A 26,599-nucleotide genomic window follows, 5' to 3' on the forward strand; every position below is an offset into this window, starting at 1 on the left:
AAATATGGCCTAAAGGGACACATGATATGGGGACACTAGTTGTATGTGTGCCTTAAAATGAAGAATAGGGACATAAATATGTATGTGTGCTAATTACAAGAGCAAGGCACAGATGGTGTGTCCCTAAAGAAAATTTAGGCACAGATGTGAGAAAAGTGAGCCCATCAAGTACAGTTTTTATTATAAACAACAAATTTATATAAAAAATTCATTAAAGAGAAATTTTTAATACGTGAAAAGGTCACTATACGAATTTTTTGGGCAAACAAGATAGAAAAATAATTTACTCTCTCCGTATCAGTCGAAAAAACTTGACTCTTTATTCACACCAGTTCCTCCTCTTTATCTCTCATGCTTCCATGAACCATAGCGACCTCCACTATAGAGAGAAATTTGGTGTGAGTTTTATCAAATTCGTGAAAAGCACGGGGAGGTCCACCGCCGAGCTTCTTTGCAGGCTGAAGAAGGGGAAAGGCTTCGAAATCGATTGGGTGGAGCTGCCTACAGTTCTAATGTTGGCCACAGATCTGGATTTAGTTGGTAATTTTCAATTTATTTGAATGAATTCGATTCAATTTGTCAAGTCCTATTCGGTTTCTGATTGAATCAGGCGGTAACTGTCAAATCTTGAAAAATGCTTGATGAACTGCTCCTTGTATTTTGGGTCTTGATGAATGAAGTAAATGAGACCTATTTAATTATTAGGATTTTCTGTATACCAGGTTTCAATGTAAAGTTGTCTCGTTTTCAAATTTGCTTTCTATTCAATTTTTGTTGGATTTGGATACTATTTGGAGCTATGGTTTTTTGGTTTAATTGCATGTTTTGGTTAAATAGTATTTCAATTGAATTTTACCATCGAGTATATTTTTTTATTCTACTGAAATGGGTAGGTGTTGTTTTCTTTGATTTCTAGTTTCATTATTTGTGAATTCTGTGAATCAATTTGGAGGTTGAGAAAGTGTGGATTTTGTTAGTCTAGTTTTATTAATTAATTGAAAGATTGAGGAACATTGGTGCATTTTCTTTCTCTCCCATATTTTTGTCTAATTTGATTTTTAATTTGTTTTGGGTTTCTCCAGAGGTTAGCATGAGCATGAACTTTTCACATGGTATGGATCATGAATATGAGAAAATTTGCAGGAGAATGAACCCACCAAGGTTTGCAAGCTTATTTTCTTCATTGTTGCTTAAAGTAAATGAAATATTACCATACTTGTTTTGAGATTTACACCTCTACTGTCTTGTTAGGGTTGTGGTTGATAATGAAGCCTGGAAGAATGCTATGGTGATAAGGGTATGGTCACCCTCTCTCATCCTTTTGTGTGGCTTTTTCGCTTTGTTGAGTTTCTTATGCTTCTCTGTTGAGCTTCTTTTCTTATCTGAGTTTGTTTTCACATATAAATTCTTTGTTCTTTCTTAAATAGTTGGGCTATTGGCCACTGACACAGAACTACAGTTGATCAGTTGAAGTGTAAAACAATTGCTATCTATCTGCATGAAAATCACCAAAGGTATACTGTTTTCCAACTATCAGAATACTTCAGCAATTAAGAAAACATGCATGTGTAGCTGTAAAAAATCTTGACTTATGAGATCACTGAATGAATCGGTTTCATTTGTGGAATATTAATTGTTTGAGATTGATTAATTGCTACCATTCATATTTTACCCACTTATCTTTGTATTTATGAATCTATGCAGCCTGGATGGATTGAAACGACAATCTAATTTAAAATATGGTGTAGAAGTTGTGAAGTCAGATGAACAGGTTGTGTCCTTTTGCATGCTAATTGAATGAATCTTTGTTTTGGTGTTTTATTTCCAAAATTCTTAACTGTTGGCTGATTATTGAATGGGTGTTTGTGACCTTTTTTAGGTTCATCTTGTTAAAAGGATGAGCAAATGCAAGCTGTCCAAACTGAATTGAACAGCACTGAAACTCGTATTCACAATCCTTTAGCATTAAGAAGTTGATAGCAGCATTTACTCAACTCGCAGGAAGCAATCTCAACAGATCAAAGAGCTGCAATCAGTTCCAATGGAAGGGTATGTGTCTTTTACTAGGACACTAGGATGCAAAACTGTAGGACAGTTTGTTTTTGAAGGATTCATCTCATATGTAATTGTTATGGACGTCTGGGAGAACAATGACCCCTTGTATATTGCAAAAGAATGAATGAAATTCTGTGTAGGAAGCTATTCTTTGGATTCAGTGTTTCTGAAATATTGCTTGAACAGTACATAGGCGAATGTGTAATGTACAGTACTGTAGGTGTGAGAATGTTAGACCTATAGGCACAGATGTTACATCTGTCCCCAATTGAAATAATAGGTATTTGTATTTATGTAAAAGGTGGTATACAAGTACCCACTAGAATATGTTTTTGTATTTGTGAACAGTACAAGTATATATCATTCAATATGTATTTGGATGAAGTTAGAATACATGGGGTTTATATGGGGACACTTGAGCTTGAGATATGTGTGCCATTTAGCAATAGGAACACTAGCAATAGGCACACATATGATATATGTCTCTATAGCTCAATGGGGACACATATTTGTCCCTATAGGTATCAAAAGGCACACATATTATTAGTCCCCTTAGGCCCTTTTTGTAGTAGTGTACGGCATTACTTTTTTTGTTTTTATGGTTGTTAGCGACTATCCCTTCTTACAAATATCAAGGAATGATCTGTTCCCGTTCCGATGGAGAAACCGATGTATGGAGACTGATATTTCTGCAACCTTTCAGTTAATATTGTTGGTCATCTTTTCTACACTTTATACTTTATAGTATATACATGTACAATTTTGGTATATATACATAAATACAGGTTTATGTACTTTGTAATGCTCCAATGGATAAAACAACTTTGACATCTCATTCTTATCTGATATTCTGTTATTGATCTGTTTCAGCATATAGTTGACAGCATTGCTGCATTTTGGATGTTTACCTTACCTTCGGTTGTAGGTGATCACGACTATGATGATGAAGTCGAGCGAAAACTTTAGGTTTTTGATACACAGCCCTAGTTTGTTTCTTATCATATTGTGATGGGAATATGCCTTATAATTTTTTTTTTTTTGATCGGGATATGCCTTAGAATTTAAAGCTATAGCAGAAGAATAAAAAAAAAAGGCTTTGCCTTGTTTTGGAGAAAATAGCATTTTTTTCTTAAATATAATAAAAGGGAAACCTACTTTCTTCTGATCTTATTGCTCAGTATCCCATTTTGCATTGGCATTTGTCGTTGTTTCAGTAGGTCATTGAAACAAGATTGTCATATTGCCCTACTCTATTTCCTTGTTTGTGAACTATTGTTTTGGTCAGGAATCTATGAGGTATATATGATCAACTTCATGATGGCAGCCAAGCGAAAAATGGCTGGGAGCAGTTGCAGGAAGTAAGAAACTTTCTGTATAATATTGGAACGTTCTAGTAGCAAATTTTTTTGAATCTGAGCTTGTATCTTTCTGCGTGCTTTAAATTTGTATAGTTACCTTGTTTTGCAGAACTTAATATACTAAGGTGCTGAAAATGCTGTCCTGGTCCAATTTTTCTCTCACTTTAAGCTACAGCTCTGATGTCCTTTATAGATCTCCTTCAAAATTTGGTCTACCTGTGGTAATATCTTATAGCCATCTGCAGTTAATTTGAATCTTTTAGTCAAAAACTGGATCCATATATATGTTGATAATTGGATTCATACATTTTAAAAATGCATAGTTTGTGCAGTTTCCTGTAATTTTTTTTTTCATTAAATTTTCATTTGACAAGGTGCTTGATGTGAAATTACTTGATATGCCTTGATCTCCACAGATCCCTCTCGTGCAAGGGATGATTTCCTGTAGTGTATAAATATCCTTTCAAGGGAAGTTAACTTTCCCTTTTCTGTTCCTCAATTGACTCAAGAAATATATACTGAAGCAAAAGTAGCAGTCGACTTCCCATTTCTTCAAACAAAAAAATTGTATATATGTTGCAATAAAAATGCCAAATTTTGAACCTCTGTCAGGGTTAGGTTGTTTGAGATGCTTGGTATTGGATCTGGACCCTTGTGTGCTCTCAGAGCAAGTGGATTATCTACTTAATTAGCAAGTTAATCCACTAGTCTACACAATCTTGATCTCACTAAGAGGACTTTGGATTCTTGGTAGCTTGCTGAAATGGATGCATCCATATGTCGATTTGGTCAATTCTCAGTACCCCATCTAGCTATCTCCATCCTGTTGTATCCTGCATTAGTACTCCTTGCCTTTATAAACAAGTTGTGTAGTCCATTCGGCACATGGATTATAGAGTTGTTCTCTTCCTGTAGGATGATGCGGATCTCTAAGGGCGAGGAAATTTGACATTTAGATGCAGGCTGATATGCTCCTGTGGAGGAAGAAAACTCTGAACTTTCCCAGTTAATTTGTAAGGAGGTTTTGCTGAAGTCTTGGAATACTATCCATTGGACATCTTGGACCTAACAAGGATTATGTAAAGCTGACTCCAAGAAGGTGATCATGAAAATGTGACAGATGTACGTAGTTTTGACATTCCCTGATGCCTTGCCAGTTCTGTTGCAGCCAAGGAGCACTTCATACTACCAGTTTTCAGTACTGGTATGTGGAAACTTTTGCTTTAACTATGTTAATTGGCTGTCTTTGTTGTCTTAACGTTTTAACATTTTTTTTGTGACTGCAAACCCCCTTATGCTATGTTGGTCTTAAGGTGAGTTGAGAATTTGATGAAACTTGATGGTCAAGATATTGCTGAACGGTTGGTGAATGGCATTGACACAACCTTTTGTGTATTCCCAGTAGAGATTTGCATCTCCAGCAAACATGGTTGAAGGTTAGACAACACGGATTTGAATAATGAAGCTGCGCGCTGTCTTGAACATCATCTGACACCAGACACAATCAGATCTTATCATCTTGGACTCTGTAATCAGTGGAATGAAGACTCAACTCTTCTATATGAACATCACTGGAATGGCTGTTTCCAGATGGATGATTATACCCTTTATTCTTTTAATAGAGACCGGTACATAACCTGTTATTTGGAACAAGCTCAACTTAGATAAACGCATAGCATGATAATTACAACCATTCTTTTCTTCTTTTGACTTTCTGAGATTTCAGAACCTAATTTCGCGCCTCACAAATCATTTATATATTCTAGTAATTGGAACACACAAACCAGAAGCATACAATTGTAGATATAAAAAATATTCAAAAGGTCAGTTAATATCACAATGCACCACATGATGAACTGTAACAAATATTACGATACTTCTTTATATTAACATTCTCCTTATAAAACCAAGTAAACCACAGAACAAGTACACCTAAACATGGTCGAACAATATCTGAAATATAATAGTATAGGAGTTAAAATCCAACTTTGGGTACTAGGACAGTGTCCCTTACCCAGTAGCACCTCTACTAAGATTAGAATCTCGACTTTTTGAACATAATTCAGCCTCTAAAGCAAAGACTAAACCAACGTGGTAGGCAACCACACCTGTTTTCAGTGGCGAACTATTGACATTGAGTTTCAATACTCCTAAACTCTAAATTAGCTTCCATTAGATTGGAGATGAAGTTTTGGTTTTCACAGAAACCCTTTTCCTTGTGCACTCCAATAGTTATTCTACTGCAAGGTCCTTCTCTTGTGAGTTACGACTGTTCTTCACTTGAGAGTTTTCTCTTTTGCAAGTATATAACAAATCTTGATTAAATCCTTTGCAATTCTTGCCAACCAAAGAAAAGAAAATGAAAGCAAAAACTGGAAAGGAGCAAATAGAGCAAACCAGTTAGCCTAGTTTCCAATTTGCTAAAGAACATTCATTCAGCCGCCAACAGCTAACTTAAAGATACTTGTATCAAAAGTCGCAGCTGTATAAATATAAAAAAGTTCTCAATTGATAAAGGAGCCAAATGATAAGGCTACAAGCCTACAAATGACTATAGTTGATTGGTCCAAAGTCCAAACTGGATGGGACAACTGACAATTTGCAAATTGCATCCATGAATGTAACTTAATTAACTGTTGCAATTAAGGCCAAGTCATGATCCTCTTATATCATTAACCTATGGTTCTGACCAGAGAAAAAAGAATCAATTCTCACCATATTAAGTTGTCAGCTATACTGGGAATACCAAAAAGAATTATTTAGCTGTGAGATTGAGTATCATTCTGATTAAGAAAATATAAATAATTATCCTGCTTAGTTCTGGACAACGCTAAACATAAGTTAATCGTTAGTGCATGCAAAGCTACAGTAAAACGCTCTTAAGACTAAGCCTGTCTAATACACTCCCATAGGCTCTAGACTTAACAGCATATCAGCCGTCCCATCAGTTAATTTCAAATAAACTATCTATACGTAAGGCACCAAAATGGATAATGACCCGAATTTCGTTATTGCAAGCAAATAAACAATCACACACACACACACACAGAGATACCAAAAACAAACTTCAGTATAGAAGCAGTTGCAGCAGTTCTACAGAGACCAGGAAATCACATAGAATCATGTTTGGGATTTTCTAATAGAATCAGTTGGTGCCACTAAAAAATGAACGTTCATGCAGTTAGGTCCACATGAACATTCCTAAACTATCAAAGCTCAAAATTCACTCACTCAGGGAAAACAAGTTAAGAAAACTAAAGCATACAACCATAATTCACTCACTCACTTATAAGTTATACCATTTCAATTGAAAGCGACATTCCTGAACCATCAGAGTTCAAAATTCACAATGAGATCCAAAAGAGAAACAAAAGTCTGTATTGTGAGCTACATATCTCCATCCACATGTCTTCTAAAGCACAAAATCATGTTAAGTTAATTAGCAACCTGTAAGTACTTAATCTAGCTTCTAATCACGGGTCTGCTTAGTACATTAAGCAAGCTATTCTGCACTGTATAAGAACATTGATGAAAATGCAAATAGTGAGCAACAAAAATCATAAAGTCCATTTGACCAAATGAAAACCAAACGGGCAAATCAACCAGAATCCCTTTTGGTTCGCTTTTGGAGTGCAGAATTGCGCTCCAAAACTGGGCCTTAAAAACATCAAATTCTAACGTTTTAAGGCAATTAGTGAGGAGTTCCAAGGAAAGCAACTCTTTACATGATTATATAAGTGAAATGAATGAAGAATTTAAGTTCCACGCATCTATTATAAATATCTTCTTACATTATAATATAAAATCCATTCATGTACTGTAGTCATCTCTGAAAACCAGCAAAATGTAGATGCAGGGCATCATGTTCCTTATCTATGAGTTAGAATTTTAGGGACCATGGCCATTGAAAATTGGATTTTTTTTAGTTTAATGTCCAACATATATAAATTTTAACACCAGAGCCAAAGTGAAAACTCCCATTAGAATAAAACTTCACGGCCATGCCCGTCTTGTTGATAACATTCAAAAAGAAGGGCTCAAGCATGATACACTAACTGAACTAATTTTGCATGATTGGGTTCCTAGGGCATATAAAAGTTTACTCTTTCGCCTCATTTTTTAGCAGAATAATAGTAAATGAACAAACCAGAATAAACAAAATTGAATAGAACATGGATCATGTTAGTGTGTTGGGATACAACTGCAGTGTAGACAAATGATATCACTAACCAGAACTGAGGTCCACCTAGCTATCAATCATGAGCATCTTTAGGCTAGTTTTAAGATGTTGTCTTTCCGTTTGGTTCAAAGCATTTAAAAGTCTTGCAGCCAAATTCTTTTCACATGCATTGATAGAAATTAGGAAGCATAATTTATGAGGATTTTAACTTTGTAGCCACTCTAAGTCGTAAAACTGAAGCTGCAAAAAAATAGAATTTTATTACTATGAGATTGATGCAGATTAGTCAATAATGTGAACTTAAATAATCCGAAAGTATTATATGATAGTAGCACCAAAACAGAAGATGACTGGTACTACTTATATTATGTCCTACCATGCGAGTATACTGTCAAGTATTCTACATCTATATGAAAGTAGCAATAATAGATACCAAGAAAAGAAAAGGCGCACAAATTAAAAAAGGAAGATGTTAAACCACTTGAGTACCCCAAATAGGGGTATAACCGACATGATTTTTTTTGTTTTTATTGTACATATAGTTCTCAGACCCTAAAGGCAGCAGTAAGACATTTCATCTTGTGCTTAGATGTGTTGATCAAAAGAGATCATTTATGTCATCTAACTATCCATGTGTGAGGGTACAATAAAGTTTGCATCAATTTTGAAATTGGTTCATACCATCCTCATTGTGACATATATCTACTTAATTTAACTGGTTCTCTAGTCTTTAGTGAATACACATAAACCAAGTCTTCAAATTATTCCAGAAGATTGATTATTTAAATCAATGAAGAGTATTCAGCGCACTCTTCAATACAATGGCCAATCATTAAAGATCAAACCATTTACAGAAAAAAGGTAAAACCAACATTTAAGTTATGATATGAGACCAGTCTTGGGAGTGCACTGGCAAGTTCTACAGAACAATGGAAATAGTAAGAACAATAGAAATAAAGATTTACTCAAACTGACTGTAAAAAAATAAATGAAAGTTTCATAGTATAAATAAAGGTTTCAGCATATAGGTAAATAAATAAGTGAATAGCAGTACATTTTATATGAATGAAGAAAATGTGGTGAAAATGAGAAGTGGTAACCAGAATTTGAATGCATACATCGACTATATAGTAAAAGTAGATCTCTCTATTAGCAAATGAAATATATATCATATTTTATAAGCACGGTTTTAATTTTACTTACAATTTAAATTGGTAACATCAAGCAACTAACAAAGCCATTTGTTACCAAGGCAAATTGTGCATTCAACACATAATATTTTCATGATCAAGAGTGACTCAGATTGGTCACTAAGGATTTAAGAGGGGATGTTAAAATCTTTGAGGATGATACACAAAACTGTAGCAAAAATTGATAAGACAATGATGTTTGGGGAAAACTCTAGCTAGTAAGAAGAGTGGGACAATATGTTGTTCTCCCCTCGGATGGTTTTAGAGCAGTCATGAGGTGGGTTTCTATTATTTGTAGATGAATACTTGCAAGTGTAATTCAGGCTTAGAATTTAGAAGGAAATGCCAAAATTACTGAGGATAACATTTTCTTCATAGAAGGGGTAGCAAAAATCTTCATCATCACACAAAATGTATTACAACTCCCAAGTTCAATTTATGGCATAAATATGATTAAGAAACTTCTAGGAAAATAGAACAATATAGCAGAGGAACTCTTCTGATTTTTTCATATGTTGGGCAGAACATTTTCACGAAAATGTAAGTCTTTGCTGCCAACTCGCTATGCACCCATCCATCTACAAGCTAGAGATCCGTTTAGAATTTAGGAGTATGACCGCTAAAAAAGTTGAATTTTTACCCTGCACATATCTCAATGCCCTTGAGAATAACTTCCATTTAATTGAAACACATATTCGGCAACTTAAGGAAAATATTGGCTGGGCCACTAGCTATCAAGGCTCAGAGGTTAAGTGGAAGCATAACATTAGAACAAGATATTCACAAACTTCTCCGTTTTGGTTAGCATTAGTTCCACCCACAGTTCTACAAATAGCTTTTTATAAGGATGATCAATCTCTTTCCTCCGATATGGTCACATTCTTCATCAACACCCCCGGTATTTCATCATTTTATATATTTTTTTGTTTTGTGGTAAAATTGTACTTAGCCTAAAGGTTTAGTGTTTTTTTTTTTTTTTTTAAGGCTAACAACACAAGATTTGTACAAATTGATGGAATTGACCATGGTTTGTCCGGATTCTATTTCTTACCTTCATGAACCGTTGCAAAGATTAACATTCTAGTTGGAGTTATTAATGAAATAGATAATGGAAGTATAAACTTCTTATTATCTCAATTAGAGGCGGTAAACGGGGTGCAATGTTGGAGAACGACACAAGCACGTCACGTTTAATATTGACCTGATATGGCCCGAACACGATAAGGATGAGCCTAGGTCTGCTTGACCCATTCTTTTAGACCGGGCTAGACTAAGGTATATTAGACCATGAGTTTGTATTGACCGGCTCAAAAAGTCCCAAGCACAACATAGGCGGAATAATTTTTTTTTTTTTTATGAATTTTCCTTGTCAAATTTTTTTCTTATTAGGATTAAATTTTGTTGTTATATTTTTTTGGTAGAGAATGAGAGATTCGTTTGCATAGCTATATTGTTGATGTGAAATCGAATAGTATTAAAATGGGTCTCATTGCAAGTATGAAAAAAGAAAAATTTTGAGATCATATATTGCGAAATTACAATTTTACGCAGACCATAATATTTTCTTTTTGAATGCATGATGGGAATGCATATTTTGGCATAACACTTGTCTTGAAAATGTTCGTAAGAACATACTTTCTATCATTGGAGCTTCAAAAAGATAGAGCAATGGTGTCTTATTAATTTTCATTAAGAATGTACCAAAATTGATAAGGCAATGATGTTAAGGGAGAACTGTAGTTAGAAGAGTGTGACAAGATGTTCTTATCCCCTCGGATAGTTTTGGAGTAGTTCATGTCATGAGGTAACTAACTTGGGTACTTGTTGTTTGTAGAAGTATATGTGCAGGTGTAATTCAAGCTAAAAATTTAGGAGAGATTTCCAAAATCATTGAGGATGACACTTTTTTCGTAAAATAGTGGAATTTTTGTCCCGCATATATCAGAATACTATTGAGAATATCGTTCATTCAATTTAAACACATATTCGGCAACCCAAGGTAAATATTAGCTGCATACCAACTATTAAGACCCGAAGATTAAGTAGAAGCGTAACATTGAAAAAAGGTATTCTTAAACTTCTCCATTTCAGTTAGCAATTTAAGGGCACAAGTTTAATTGTGAATGATGGTAAACAATTTTTGTTTTTCACATTCTCAAGTGAACAATGAGGACCTTGTAGCAGAATATTAGAGTGCAGAAGGATATATGTCACAATAAGGATGGTATGATATCATCCATAAATCTACGCCAAGTGTGGTCCTATATTATAAATGGAATCTAAAGTTTAGCAGCACATCATTGAGAAAATTGAGACACAATCAAGCTAATAAAACCATCAAATGCAAGTAAAAGAGAGATTAATAAAGAATCTGTAAGCAGCAAAAAGGAAGGACTGTAGGTTGATTACAGCAAGAAGGCACCAAGCATCTGTCTAGCTTTAGAAGCCACGTCCATATCATCATCATTGTCATCATCATATATGAGCTTTGGGGTATAAGGCAGACATCTGATTTTTAAGGATAGCCTAGCATTGTCTCTGACTTTGAATGTGAATGCAGTGAATTCAACACATCTACTCATCTTCTTCTTCCCCTCATCCAGTCCACTGGGGCGGAATAAGAAGGCAGACAACGTTATCTACTAGGTGTACCAGCCGATAATTGTGTAATGGAAGATTACCAAAAAGATCATCCTTGTATTCCATCAAGTATGAAGGCAGCTGCACACGACTGTAGTCTTGTGTGATGCTATCAAAGTCATATGAAATCAGATGCACTGATATGTGCTGACCATCAGAGAGCTGGAATGTGAAAAGTACAAATTGTTTACGATCATTCACAACTAAACATGTGCCCTTAAAACAGAATTGATCGAGAGAGAATTGGTTGGCTGACATTAGTCTTCTCCATCCTTGGTTGGGGTCAGCTATGTCAAAACGGAAGCTTAAATCACTATCAAAAATCAATATATTTGTACTGATACAACTGCATAGTATATATCGAACTGACAAGCCGGGTCTGAGTGTGTAAAGGGATAACAAAAATAGTATCCGATTGGAGGTGGTGTCAGTTCAGACCCATCATTGTCATCAAATATCTCAAAAGAGGATAATGATGTACTGATAACGTATAATTTGTTGTTCACCTCCACCAGCCGGGGTTGGATGTTTCCTTTTAACATCTTCTTTGGGAGCGACACCAGCACCTGAGTCTCTTCTCTCAAAACAGTAGATCTTTCTGACTTGGTGATGCATGAAACACCCAGTAATTAGCTGTCCTCGCATCGGATGATGCAAATAAACCGGTTTTGCACCACCTCCGAGGAGAATTTCAGAGCCCCAAACGCCGCAACCCATATAATGGGGAAGATTATCGCCAGAAAACATAGTAACTAGCTGTAATTGCGATGGAGAAGGAGCAGAAAACAGTTGGTGCAAGCTGAGTGATAGAATGATGTAGGACACCTTGCTGCCCTCTTCATTGTTATATTTTTTTGATATAGCATGAGAGATTCGTTCGAGCACAACTATATTGTTGATGTGAAACCGAACAATATTAAGAATGAGTCTCGTTGCAAGTATGAAAAAAGAAAATTTCAAGATCATAAACTGCAAAATAAAAATTTTATGCAGACCACAATATTTTCTTTTCGGATGAATGATGGGAATGCATATTTTAGCACAACACTTGCCTTGAAAATGTTTGTAAGAACATGTTTTTTTAATCATTGGAGCTTTGAAAAGAAAGAGCAATGGTGCCTTATTAATTTCCATTAAGAATGTATCAAAATCGATAAGGCAATAATGTTCGGAGAAAACTCTAGTAAGAGGAGTGTGATAAGATGTTCTTCTCCCCTCGGGTGGTTTTGGAGCAACTATGAGGTAATTACTAACTTGGGTTCCTATTTTTTGTGAAAGAATACGTGTAGGTATAATTTAGAAAAGATTTCCAAAATTATTGAGGATGACACTTTTTTCGTAAAATAATGGCTGCCAAAATAGTGAAATTTTTGTCCCACACATATCGTAATATTATTGAGAATATATTTTCATTCAATTCAAACACATATTCGGCAATTCAAGGTAAATATTAGCTGGGCTACAATTATTAAGACTTGGAGGTTAAGTAGAAGCATAACATTGAAACAAGATATTCTTAAACTTCTCCATTTCAGTTAGCATTAGTCACACCTGTTGCTATAAAAATATGCTCCTTATAAGGATGATCTACTATCTTTCATTCGACACAGTCGCAATCTTCGTTAACACCCCCGGTATTTTATCATTTTTTATTTATGGTAAAATCATATTTACCCTAAATGTTTATTTTTTAGCCTAACAACCTAACATTTGTACAAATCAAAGTGGAATTGAACATGATGTGAGTAGATTTTGTTCTTGTTAAAGTTGTTGATAAAATGGATAATGTAAGTGTAAGTTTCTTATCATCTCGAATAGCGGTGGTAAACTGGCCGTAAGGGCAGAAAATGACATGATCCCGACACGTTTAATATTAGTCCAAGAATGACAAAGATAGGGCTTGACCGGCTTGGTCCATTCTTTCAAGCTGGACTGAGCCGATTATATTGGATAATGGGTAGGCATGGATCGGGGTACCGGGGTCCTAATAAAGGCAAATGGATTATACCCTTGCCTTCTCAGTTCTCTCAAAATGTTTGCAGGACCTTCTTCTGCCTCCCATCCTTTAACTCTAAGGGAAAGTGCCAGATTTAATGCTGAAAACACAACACTGCAGAAGGAGAACAAATTCCTCTTGGTGGCTAAGGTTCTTACTGATGAAGTTGTTAGATGGGATGATTTCATGCGCCAGATGACCAGATTATGGAAATTTGCTAAAGGGTGTCGAAAGCTGTTGACAACAATCTCTTCCTCTTTTGCTTTTCTTTGTTGAGCGATATGCAACGAGTTCTTGATGGGGAACCAAGGTCATACAGTAATATCTTAGTATTAATGGTGTTTGGCTCCAGTTTTGCTGCAGCTGGTCAACAGTCTCTTTTCTGCGCGGGCGTGCCAGCACCGTTTGGGTGCGGTCGTCGGGGGTGTCCCTTGACCTGACTTCTTTCAAGCGATTGTGGACGAGGAGAGCACCAACCTCGTCGTGGGATTCTTTTGTGCCTCGTGGCGAGGACTTTTTCTTGTATCACCAAATCGATACTCAACGTTGTAGGTCGAGCAGAGCGAAATCACCGGGAAGTGGGGAGAACTTGCTAAAGCGTGACTTTAGCTTCGCTGGGTTACGTAACCGTTGTGGTCGCGGTACTGCAGTCGGCTCCAGAGGAGACTAGGACCGAAGCACGTTGGCAGAAGGTTTGGTGGTACTGAAAGTCGGCTCCTGAGGAGACTGGGACTTGGAGTGTAGTCACCGGTAAGAGAAAGAGAAGGAGAAGAGTTGCTCTTAGAGAGGTTGCTCTAGAGAGAACTTAGATCATCTTAGAGATGTTTTGATCTTTTGAATGTGTCCTTGAGTCTTTCATTGTAACCTCTATTTATAGGCTACCATGCCAAAGTGGTTGGCCTTAAACAAATGATAGTGGAGCACTAATGGAGATAGTGGAGGTGGAGGTGGAGCACTAAATGGAGATAATGGAGGTAAAAATGATGAATTTTGGAGTGATTTTGAATCACTTTCGGCTCCTTTATTCCTTCAATTATTTCTCCAAAAAGACTTCAGAATGAGCCTTCGACTTCTTCATAAAAAATGTTCCACTATGAGTGTAGATCATCCTGACAAATTTTCAGAGCTTTATTCCATGCGGTTGGGCCGGAAATGCTGCTGGACCTCTTACAGGTCCAGTTTTCCAGTTTTGCTTCTGTAGAAAATTGGACTGATTGTTTGAAGGCCTTCCACTCAAAACTAGCTCTGTCACTCTTCATAAGAAATGATCCTTGGGATGTCTAGTATTAATCTGAAAAGTTTTAGCTCATTTAGATTTCATTTGGTTAGTCTTCCGCCCCTTCTGTTTAGCTCGGTTTCTCCTAGCCGAAGTAGGAAAATGTGCTAAAGTTGACTTTCCATTTCCATACTTCCACAGTAGGCTTTATTTAGCCTCTAAATATATATTTCGAACTTGTCGACAATATATAGCTTGAGCCACTGACATTGGCTCAATTTCTCCAAGACGTGCCTTGTCAGGCCAAAATGCTCATTTTGGGTCCAAACATTGCCCCCCAGACCTCGAAGTCAAAGGTCTTCGTCTTGACTGAAGAGGTCTTGAATCAGCACTACTCTTATAATGTTGTTGCTCCAAAGCCACTTGTACTGGCTTGACTGTTTCCATATAGGCCTCTAAATAGGCCATAAAGTTTGAATGCATCAATCTGAATTGCCTTTGTCATGAACTGATGCTTTCTTTGCCAACTTTATTGCCCCCCATGTATCTGATGTCTGGTATGCAGTGAATTGGCGAAACTTGAGCAGGTTGTAGGAGATCAGAACTTTAGCGTGCCCCCCATGCGAAGGAGACTGCTTTTGATCGCGAATGAGGATCCTTCTCTTCCTTGGTGGTAGTTTCGCCATGTGTATAGCAGCAAGTATCTGCCTTGTTCGCTGGCTCTCTATTGAGAATGCGATTGTTGTAGAAGAAGCTCAACTTGATGAACCTTTGGCGCTTCTGAAGAAATGGGCCGCAACCTGGCCCGTATCAGAGATTGGGCCACTCAGGCCGAAGCTGGTGCCATTGCGGCGAAACACCACCTGGAGGAACTTTGTTTGAAATTGAGCTTTGCGGGCCAATCTTTGTAGGCCCCCTCATAAACCGGTCGGTCTCTTTACATGTTAAAAATCTCTTCTTTTAATAGCTAGCTCCTCAAAAGCCGCTCCTCGCATGCTACTAGTCCCTTTTTTCCCGAGATTCAGAATCACTAATCTCGATTTACTGACATCGGTTTGACTCTTTAACCATCCATCCAAGGGTGGAGATTTTCCTGAAGTCCCTTTAAATAGTTGTATTTTGAGCAAGGAATACTCACAACAAATTTTCTGAAACATTCAAGAAATGGCCTTTCAGTCCTTGCTTCTCTTTCTCCTTCTTCACAAATCTTCCCCTTATGAAATGACCTTTAGCCTCTAACTTTTAGGCTTTATGGCGTAATCTTAAGCCTGGGTTAGGCCTTATGGCGTAATCTTAGGCAACCCCTTGTTTCGCCTTTCTGGAATTTTGCAACAACAATGCCAGGCTTCAGATTGGTTTAGAAACGCGAGGGGGCTCCGAGTGTGGGATCCACGATCATGCGAGTCATCTTCATCATAATCCTTACACGCGGAGCAAATCGGGGAAGGGAGGGAAGCCAAATTGAGGTTCGTCTTTCCTCCTCTGTTTCCTTCCTTCTGGACCCGGCCCGTGTTGTGCCCTCCAGATGGAAGGAGCTTTGGTTCTCACCTCCTTCTCCCCCTTTCTCTTCTTGATAGAATCTTGGAGGGATGAGAAGGGATGGACTCTTTGAAGGAATGGGTTCAAGCTACAGAATGGCTGTTCCTGTACTTCACGTCCAGCTAATGGTGGTTACCAAGGCTAGAGGGGGTGCAGAGACTCAAGCTGATATTCGGTTCCTTCACTCTCTGCCCCTCCAGGAGATAATGGCGCGGCTCAACCCGGCGTTGGATTCCATAGCTGCTTCCAATTGAGGGGGCTTGGTGGCTCCATTTTCTTTGACTGGAGTCTCCCCTTCTCATGGATACTGACGTTGACGAGCCCATGTTGTATTCCTCTGCCGCTTCCATGGAAAGGGGGCGCGGGGGCTCCGTTACTCCTCTTTTTCTTCCTGAAGTCTGCCTTTCCTTGGGATAATGGCGCGGCTCAACCCGACGTTGGATTCCATAGCTGCTTCCACTCGAGCAAAGATTCAAAAGATATCCACAGATTCCTGTTTTGTATTCTAGCCACTTTTGGCTTTGTAATAAATGTACTACTTTTGGCCGCAAAGCCACTTTATGAATATAATGCTGTTTTCTTATCCTGATATTCAAATATCCGTGAGGAGTCAATAATTGTGTCTCGCAAGGCCCTAAATATAGGCCCCAACTCAAAATTCTTGGGAAACCGTGAGAAGATAATATTGAAAATGGAACAGTTACCTCCTCGAAGACCGTCTCCTCGAAGATCGTTCGGTTCCCCACCGTGAGAAGATAATATCTTCTTTTCCGAAATTAGGGCAACTTTAATCACACTTTACTGACTCTTCTCTTTGACTGTCCATCCACGGGTGGACATTTGCATGCCTATATCTTCCTCCACATTATAAACCCAAATTTCCAATCCCAAAATCATTTCATCAACTCGAATATTTCTAACAGCAATCTTTCTTAATTACTCATCATCATCACTCTTCAATTCTCGCATTCTCTCAATCCATCACCAATGGAACCACAAAAACAGCATCCAAATGAGGATGGAGGAAGTAACCAAGCAGCTGGGAGTAGTGCTAGCATGCTTCACAGGGAGAGCCGTACTAGGTGGATTCCCACTACAAATCATATAAGAATCCTCAATGAGCTTTTCTACAACAAGGGAGTTAGGTCCCCAACTATAGAGCAGATTCAGAGGATCTGTCTCCAGCTGAAATGGTACGGCAGGATCGAGTTCAAGAATGTCTATTTTTGGTTCGTGAACCAAAGGGCTCGGGAGAAGCAGAAGAAGAAGAAGCTCACTTCGGATGTTCAAGTGCCCAAGCAAAGATCAGGGCATGTTGGTGGATCCATTAATCTCAATTTTGGGTCAACTAGTTCTGCTGTTGTTGGTGGATCCATCATGGAACAACGAGGAGAAGATCACCAGGAGATCAAAACCCTTCCACTGTTTCCCATACACGATGAGGACATCTTTGGCCACATAAAGACTACTTCCGATGGAGGTGGTGGTCACGGTGGTGGCTCTTACATTTCCCTTGAGCTTAGCCTTTCCTGTGAGGGCAAAGCTGAAAAAAGTTTCCAGAGCTGTTGACTCGGCTTAGTAGCTTCGCGAGTGTAGGGACACTTAGAATTGCCCCCGAAGAGTTGTATTTATGACTTCTTTTTTTTTTTTTTTTTTTTTTTTTTTTTTTTTTTTTTTTTTTTTTTTTTTTAGGGTTTAGGCTTAGTATTGTATAGTGTTGCCCCCCTAGTGTTGCTAGGCATAGCAAAGAAATGATTATGGGCCTAAAAAACAGGCCTTCATGAATGGGCTTTGCAAGAGTAGGAACACTAGAATTGTCTCCCATGTCTTATGCTAATAAACTGTCTACGACTCCTCTGAATCCCAGACATTGAGAAAGTATTTCTTCAAGTATCTCCCATTGATAGGGTTATGATGGACATCTCCATCCAGGTCCTTGAGATGAAAAGCTCCTTTCCCTAAGATTTTATAAATGATGTACGGGCCTTCCCATCTTGGAGTCCATTTGCCGCGACCATCTAATTTTTCGCCAAGCGGAAGAACTGCTTTCCAAACCAACTCTCCTTCACTGTAATTCCTTCCCCTCGTTCGCTTGTCATAGGCTCGAGCAACTCGTTGCTTTTCCATGACCAAACTATCTAAAGCCTCCAAGCGCTTTTCGCTAAGGTCTTCATGTTCCTGCCACATAGCCTGAACGTAGTCTTCTCCAATGAGATGATGTTGCTCTTGGACTCGTAATGATTGGACGTTGACTTCCAAAGGCAGGACTGCGTCATGGCCAAACATCAAAGCATAAGGTGTAGTCGCGGTGGGATTTCGCTTCGATGTGCGGTAGGCCCAAAGAGTCTCATAAAGGGTTTCATGCCATTGTCGCGGATTAGCTTCCAACATTTTCTTTAGCAAAGTGATGATGATTTTGTTGCTGGCCTCCGCTTGACCGTTAGACTGAGCATAATAAGGACTGGAATGGACGAACTGTATTCCCCATTCCTTTGCCAGTTTATCAACTTCACCACCCATGAAAGCTGCCCCCCGGTCCGAAACAAAAACTTCTGGGATACCAAATCTGCATATGATGTTCCTAAATAGGAATTGTCGCAATGCACCACCAGATGCTTCTTTCAAAGGTTCTGCTTCGACCCATTTTGTAAAGAAATCGGTCGCGACGATGATGAACTTGTGCTGAAGTGATGAATGTGGGTGAATCATCCCGATTAAATCTAGCGCCCATCCTCTTGCGGGCCAAGGCTTAATAATGGGTTGCATTGGAACATTAGGGACATGCTGGACCGGCCCATGAGCTTGGCAGTCCAAACAACCTTTAGCGAATGCGATGCAATCTTTCAAGATACTGGGCCAAAAATATCCATGTCGTCTGAGCAACCATCGCATCTTTGGACCTGCTTGGTGAGCACCACAAATGCCGGAATGAACTTCGCGCATGAGTTGCTTCGCTTCGCAGCCATAAACACATCTGAAGTCTATGCCATCTTCGCCGCGTCGTCGCAACTCGTTACCTCTAAGAAAGTAATTTAGTGTAAGAAAACGAATCTTCCTGTCGGCAGTGGGATCTGGCTGCTTGAGATAAGCGATCAAAGGGATGCGCCAATCCACGTCAATGGGTTCCAGGGTCGCGACTGAGGTATCATCTGGAGGATCTCTTCTCGCCATCCATGAAGGAAGTGTGCGACGCTCGACTTTAAGGATTCTCTCCCGCACGCCATATCTCAATGTTACCCCTGTTGCCAGCTGGGCCAACTCGTTCGCTGCAAAATTTCGCTCGCGAGGAATGTGCTCAAGATGCATGTTATCAAACTGGTCCAATAGGTCTAATGCCCTGTTCCAATAAGGAACCAACGTGAAGCTATTGCATCTGAACTCGTTGCACAACTGATTGATAACCAAGAGAGAGTCGCCAAGTATTTGTACATCCCTGATTCCCATTTCCAGTAGTACTTCTAGGCCTATAATGAGGGCCTCATACTCTGCTTGGTTATTGGTACACTGGAACTCCAACTGGAAAGAGTAGGAAAATCGATCGCCGGCCGGGTTTTCCAAGACAACCCCTGCTCCTGCTAGCGTATCTGTTCTTGACCCGTCAAAATATAACACCCAAGGCTGGAGTGAGACTGTGGCTTGATAAAGCGCGGCGTACTCTGGCAAGCACGCTAAATCTGGGTGATCTAAAGTTGTGGCAGCGACCTCTAAATCTCTAACTGCGGGGACATCCAGCATAGGGTGATGTGCCAGAAAGTCTGCTATGGCTTGCCCCTTTACTGCTTTCTGTGGCACATACTGTAGCGAGAATTCTGATAATGCGAGCACCCACTTGCCAATACGGCCTCGCAAGATTGGTCGCGACAGCATATATTTGACTAGATCGGTTTGAGCAATGATGCAAGTAGTAAAGGACAACATGTAATGCCGCAACTTGCATGCTGAGAAGTATAATGTAAGACACAGCTTTTCCATTGGAGTGTACCTTGTTTCGCAATCTGTGAGTGTCCTACTGAGGTAAAATATGGCATGTTCAACACCATTTGCATCATCCTGAGCGAGGAGGCTGCCAATGGAAGCCTCAGCTGCTGAAACATACAACTTTAATGGAAATCCCGCTCTAGGAGGAACAAGCACTGGCGGGCTCGCCAGATAAGCCTTGATTTTGTCGAAAGCCTCTTGATGTTTAGGTTCCCACACAAACTCATTCTGTCCTTGCAACTTCAACAGTGGGGAAAACGGATGGATTTTGCCTGAAGAATTAGAAATGAATCGTCGCAAAAAGTTGATCCTACCCAGTAGTCGCTGTAACTCTTTCTTCGTTCGTGGGGGAGATGCATTGATGACTGCGTTTGCTTTATCCTCAGGGACCTCAATGCCTCTTTGATGGACAATGAATCCCAGGAAATCTCCTGCCTGAACTCCAAAAACGCACTTGGCGGGATTCATCTTGAGCTTGTGTAGCTGCATGCGCTCGAAAACTTTTCTGAGATCTGTGAAGTGATCTCCACTCTTCTTAGACTTCACGACGACGTCATCAATGTAAACCTCTAAGATCTTCCCAAGTATGTCGTGGAAGATCAGGTTCATGGCTCTCTGATATGTTGCTCCGGCATTCTTTAGTCCAAAAGGCATGACCACATACTCAAAAACTCCTGTGAACCCAGGGCAGCGGAATGCAGTCTTGTGTCTATCTTCCTCCGCGACCGGAATTTGGTGATATCCCGCTGTGCCGTCCATGAAAGACAATAGTTCGTGCCCTGCAACTGCGTCTACCAACATGTCCGCAACCGGCATGGGGTAGACGTCTTTAGGTGTGGCCAAATTAAGGTCTCTGTAATCCACGCAGACCCTTATCTTGCCATTCTTCTTGCGAACAGGCACTATATTGGACAGCCACTGATTGTACTTGGCTACCCTGATAATGCCCGACTTGTGCATCTTTTCGACTTCCTCTTTGACCAGAACTTGGGTTTCCGAGTTCATTCTTCGCGGCTCTTGCTTCACAGGCCTCTTATCAGGCAACGTTGGTAGTTGGTGGCATACTAAGTCTGGTGATAGGCCTGGCATGTCTTCGTATTTTTCCGCGAAGCAGTCCTTGAATTCCAACAATAAGTCGACGAGCCTCTGTTTCTCGCTAGGCTTTAAGTAAGCGCTAATAGCCACTTCTATAGGCTCATCAGTTGTTCCTAGATTGACTTTCTCAGTAGGGTCCCTAACCTTCGGAGGTGTGTCATCCAATGCCGCTGGAGCAATCTGAATCTCTTCTTCCTCCTCCTCTTGGTCAGAGAACTCTTCATTAACAATTTCTAAGGTCGCGACTCGATCATAGGCCTCTTTTTCCACCAAGTATGATGATAGCCTCTCGTACAAGGAATGGAAGGCCTCTATCCCTTCCTCTGGAAGGTCGTAATCCATCAATTACCCATTGCGTGGGGCACAGCATGGCCGGGCCTTGCTAGGTCTTCTCTTGCAAGCTTGAGCCCCCACTGTGCTAACTCAGAAGCCGTCACCCCTGTGGGGCGGCCCTTGTTGTCGATGTTACTGACTTGCAATGGAGTAATTGGCTCCAAATAGTACCTGGCATCTACGTAATTCGCTGAAACAGAGAAAGGGCGAGGGTCTGCTTTAATTATCTCAGCCTTATCTGTCACCCTGTTCCACATAATCAGCTCTTGGTGGAGTGTTGACGGAACACAATAGCTTCGATGAATCCAATCTCTCCCCAGGATGGCACTGTAGGCCGCGTAACAATCCGTAACGAAGAACGCATAAACGTCTTTTGCGGGACCCACTTTGATTTTTAGGAACAGTAAACCTAACGTCTTGGTTGTTGTGCCCGCAAAGTTTTTCAATGTGAGAGAGGTAGACTGGATCTTCTCCTTCTTGATTCCCAAAAGCTGCATGGTCCTTGTAGTAATGACATTCACAGCCGCGCCGGTATCAACCATTATCTTGCTGACCTTAGTCCCATTAATTTCTGCTGTGATATACAAAGGCCGCATGTGTTGCACCATGGCAGGAGTGGGTCTTGTGAAGCTCATAAAGAAACCCTTGCTGTTAGCATCTTCAGTCTGAAGGAACACTGCTTCTTTCATTGGCGTTGTTGCTGCTGAAGTGATCTGCAACTGCTGTTCTCCAATCGTGTCAGCCTCTACGCATTCCTGCGCAGCGACTGGTAATGCATACTTAGCAGGAAGCACATAAACCATATTGCAAGAGGTATCCACCATTTCTGTTTCGTCCATGTCATCATCAAGATTAAGCTTGGGTTCATCTGTTGGGATTTCGGCGTTGAACTGTTTAGCCATGAAAGCAACCAATGATTCCTCTGCGGGGATCACCGTCTTGGTCTGTTCGTGCTCCTGTACCATGGGAATCTGGTTCAGTGATTCTGAAATTTGTTTCGCCGCTGGCACTTCCTCTGGAAGAACAACCACCAAGCTTTGAACTTTTTTAGGTCTCCACTGCAAGGTGTCTGAGGCGTTGTCCTTGCCCCCCAGCCTTTCAAAAACTGAGGACTTGGTTTCAGGCTTGTCGCGAAACAAACTGCGTCGGATGCTTGGATGCCTATTTGGAGAACTTTCCTCCCTAGCAGGCCGGTGTGTCCTTTCTTTAGTGATCCTACAGATGACGCTGGGTTTAGACGCCCCTGATGCTGAGCTTACTTGCTTTTGAAAGTTACAGGGAGCCACTAAAGGCTTAGCAGCTAGCGCCTTCATCTCCTTCTGATATTGTGCAGGGGACTTAACCAATTGCGAAGGCTTGATTAAACCTTGACCTAGAGCCTCTAATGTTCGCTTGGCTTCTCCAAACCTGCGTTGCAACTTCCTTTTCTTAGAAGGGCTGATTTCTACTGCCTTCCCCTTTTCTCGGGTGTACCACTTGCCTTCCTTGAGAGAAGACGTTGAAGATGGCGGTATGTATGGTTTGGACCAAACATCGCTTTCAGGCTTCCCCACTTGTTTTTGTTCAACCGCAGCTGCCCTTAACTTATTAAACAAGTTGGAATCCTTTGGAGATGATGGCGGCACTATCTTGTCTCTCGCTCTTGGGCTGGAAGGCTGATAGTTTCGGGTCTGCGAAGCCCACTTAATTGGCGGAAGAGAGCCAAAACGTAATGTCCGTTCGTCCTCTTCATGTGACACCTGGGTGCCACATTCCTCCTTGCATCGCGAACATAAGACCACTGATGAGGCTTCACTGATAGGCCTGCCCCTTTTCTTTGCTGGGACTTGTTCCTCTTCATTCTTTTCTTCTTGTCTTCTAGTTGTCAGGTCCAAGGTTGGCCTCCTTTGGCCCTTCTTGGTCCAAGCTACATCAACCATATTGACCCCGGTGTCAGGGAAGGGATTCAAATCAACCAGAGCTGCTGCGGTTGCCGGAGTCTCCACCTGTAGACTACCATTATTGAGCCATACCTGAATCTGGTCCCTTAGTTTAACACAGTCAGCTGTGTTATGGTTCCACAGATTATGGAATTTGCAATACTTTTTTCCTTTTAGCTGATCGGGGCGAGGAAAGGGTCCAAAGTCAGTTTTTACCATCTTTGCGGCTATCATTTCATCTAATATCTCATGAGCTTTATTGGCGTCATAAGTATATGTCGCGAACTCAGGTTTGGTGAAGGCTATGGACTTGAGCTTGACTGGTTCCTTAGTTATTTTCAACTGTTTCAAGGCGGGGTTCTTTCTTCCTGTCAACTCTAAAGCGGAAACATCATTCTCTTCTTCCTCATCATCATCCTGGAAAACCTCTTCGCCTTGATAGTAGGGATCATAAGTGGTTGGCTGGTAATTCAGGGCGGCCACCATACGGTGTTTGCCAGGCACATAAGTTCCTTTGGATGCATTCTTCCTAGCATCTGTTTCTCTGAGGAGATGCTCGAAGCTACCTACCTCAGTAATGAGCTCGCCCATCGACTGTATCATGCTACCATGCTGTTTCTTTCGCTGGCGCGGCTCCAAGCCCTTGACTGCCAGCTTAACCAATTCTCTTTCTGGCAAAACCATGTTCAGTTTAGCCTTCTGAATCTGGAACCTTTGGAGATAAGCAACCGCAGACTCAGTAGGCTGTTGGGACATCTGGGTAAGAGAAGCCAAATCAACTTCAGGCTCTATAGCGCCAAAAGTCTCTCTAAAGAGTTTCTCCATTGCTGGCCAATTTGCCACCGACCCTGGGCGGAGTTTAGAGAACCATGTAAAAGCAGCTCCAGACAGAGAAGTGCCAAAGATTTTACACTTGAGGCTGTCATCATTCTGGTACTGGCCGCATTGCACCTTGAACCTAGCCAGATGAGTTGCCGCGTTCTCGGTATCTTCTCCTGAAAAAGTAGAAAATATGATATTCTTATAGCCTCTGGGGAAAGGTGCGAGCATGATGTGTGGTGGGAAAGGCCCTTCATAAACCCCATCGAGGTGGGCCCTAGGGTTAGCCAACCTAATCATTTCCTCCACCTCCTCACGTCGCACATAACCTGGGCCAGGAAGAGGAGGTGCAGCCACCGTCTGATGGGCCATTTGCAAAGGAGGCATCGCATGGCTGGTAGTCGCTGTTCCTCCCATGTGAACTACCCGGGGAATATTGGGCTGTTGAAGTGTAATTCCTGGTGCGGACACATCCTTGGCCAAAGAAGTGATCTTGATTGGAGTGCCCGTCTGATCAATCCCGTAGTAATTCCCTGGGAGCTCTTCATAAACATTTTCTACCCCATCACTATCATATTGAGCAAGCACAACGGGATCAGCCAGGCTGTCGTTGCCGAATTTCAAACTGTTGCTCTTTTGTCCAGCCGGTGGTGTGGCCTTGTCTTTGTCGCCAATCACCAATGCTTTTTCTTTGGCTTTGGTAGACGTGGCTGTAGCAATAGCATATGGTGTAGTAGTGCTACTGCTGACCTTGTCTCGAGCATTCGGCGGTACATACTTGCCTGTTCCAACAGGTTGACCAAGAGAACCCAGGATGGCATTGGAATCTCCCAATGCTTTATTCAGAACCTCCTTGGCCTGTCCCAGTTCGGCCTGCTGCATGGCCACTTGGGTCGCGAGATTGGACCCATCTTTACGCATAGCCGCGATGTCTATTGCGATGTGTTTGTTCTGGGCAGCCTGGTCATTAATCAAGGTCACGAGCTGATCATGGTTCACTTGGCTTCGTTGAGACATGCTATCCAAACGCCCCTGTGTCTGCTGCAATCCTTGCCCTAGGGTTTGGACCTGATTAACAAGGTCGTCAATCTTTCTTCGCTCTTCCGCGAACCCTTTGCTTGTCTTTTCATAGTACGATGCATTGTTCTGCTGGAAGATGGCAAGCTTCTCCTCTATGCTCGCATTCGGTGGGATAGGAATGGGCACAAAACCATCCAAGAAGATTTCGCCTCCCACCACCTGAGTGGTGTTGGATGGATTACCAGTCCCAGCAGGCTGGAGAATAGGCTCCTTGTTACCCCCAGTGGTGGGCTGTTGACTTCCTCCCTGTTTGGTTGACATGTCAGATGACGGTGAGTGGAGAGAAAATCTTCGGATTACCTGTTCGTCAGAAAGACCACGACAGTCTACACGAAAGTGCGGGCTGTAACTAGAGGTCTTGTGTTTCAGGCAGTTAACGTAAACCTTTTGATAAGGGTTTGCGCTTGACTTCCCAATGGCTTTTGGATGTCTGAGTAGCTGAATTTAATAAGATTTTGTGAATCAAGGTTTGGACATGCGGCCCAAGTATAGTCGCCTAGACACAAATTCTCTTTCAAATCCTTTGGGCAACCTTACTGAAATGGCCAGTGGGGGAGGGCGAACAAGAGAGGCAGAATCTATTTTGGCGTGAGCTACTCCCACTTAGTGGTTTAGGCCCATTTGTACGCACTTCTAGATTCAAGAACCTGTCATGAACGTTGTCCCCTTTCTAGACACCATTTCACATAGGCTATGCTTACTAAGATGAGAAAGGTCATAAGTGTGTAGACAGTTCAACAAGTGTTAATAAAAGCCGCCCTTAACCTTAAGGGACCTAAACTAGGCACCAATAAGGAGTTTAGGCCAATATTAACAAAAGAGACTTCACCTATTCCGTTGTAATTCACAAACCCTTACCAAACTAAAGTCCCACTGGGCGTGCCAAAATGTTTGGCTCCAGTTTTGCTGCAGCTGGTCAACAGTCTCTTTTCTGCGCGGGCGTGCCAGCACCGTTTGGGTGCGGTCGTCGGGGGTGTCCCTTGACCTGACTTCTTTCAAGCGATTGTGGACGAGGAGAGCACCAACCTCGTCGTGGGATTCTTTTGTGCCTCGTGGCGAGGACTTTTTCTTGTATCACCAAATCGATACTCAACGTTGTAGGTCGAGCAGAGCGAAATCACCGGGAAGTGGGGAGAACTTGCTAAAGCGTGACTTTAGCTTCGCTGGGTTACGTAACCGTTGTGGTCGCGGTACTGCAGTC

General features: G+C 40.9%; 2 protein-coding genes across 22 annotated transcripts; one reads left to right on the top strand and one right to left on the bottom strand.

The window, feature by feature from the left end:
- The first annotated feature begins 281 nt into the window (after nucleotides 1-281).
- Nucleotides 282-5,119, top strand: LOC112201663. 21 transcript variants are annotated; one of them, XR_002936853.2, is made up of 11 exons: nucleotides 282-540; nucleotides 1,083-1,161; nucleotides 1,252-1,297; nucleotides 1,428-1,514; nucleotides 1,705-1,771; nucleotides 1,880-2,049; nucleotides 2,926-3,021; nucleotides 3,341-3,413; nucleotides 3,507-3,634; nucleotides 4,329-4,617; nucleotides 4,727-5,119. XR_002936853.2 is itself a non-coding variant. In XM_040506938.1 (4 exons), exons 1-4 carry the CDS (start codon nucleotides 360-362, stop codon nucleotides 1,461-1,463), a joined length of 342 nt encoding a protein of 113 aa, XP_040362872.1. In that variant the 5' UTR covers nucleotides 286-359; the 3' UTR covers nucleotides 1,464-2,439. The 21 variants fall into 21 exon arrangements, 2 of the variants coding, with proteins under 2 accessions (XP_040362871.1, XP_040362872.1); XR_002936854.2 differs by having other exon boundaries at nucleotides 3,523-3,634; XR_005800303.1 differs by lacking the exon at nucleotides 2,926-3,021 and having other exon boundaries at nucleotides 4,329-4,426; nucleotides 4,534-4,617; nucleotides 4,727-5,118.
- A 12,900-nt stretch (nucleotides 5,120-18,019) lies between these two features.
- LOC112203790 lies at nucleotides 18,020-21,589 on the bottom strand. Its single transcript, XM_024344712.1, has 3 exons — nucleotides 21,235-21,589; nucleotides 20,185-20,424; nucleotides 18,020-20,049 (listed from the first exon to the last, which is right to left on the bottom strand). The coding sequence occupies exons 1-3, from the start codon at nucleotides 21,587-21,589 to the stop codon at nucleotides 18,020-18,022; spliced, it is 2,625 nt and encodes an 874-aa protein (XP_024200480.1).
- Nucleotides 21,590-26,599: the final 5,010 nt, after the last annotated feature.

Source organism: Rosa chinensis, chromosome 5 (assembly GCF_002994745.2).
Source record: "Rosa chinensis cultivar Old Blush chromosome 5, RchiOBHm-V2, whole genome shotgun sequence".
In the NCBI taxonomy this organism is placed as follows: Eukaryota; Viridiplantae; Streptophyta; class Magnoliopsida; order Rosales; family Rosaceae; genus Rosa; species Rosa chinensis.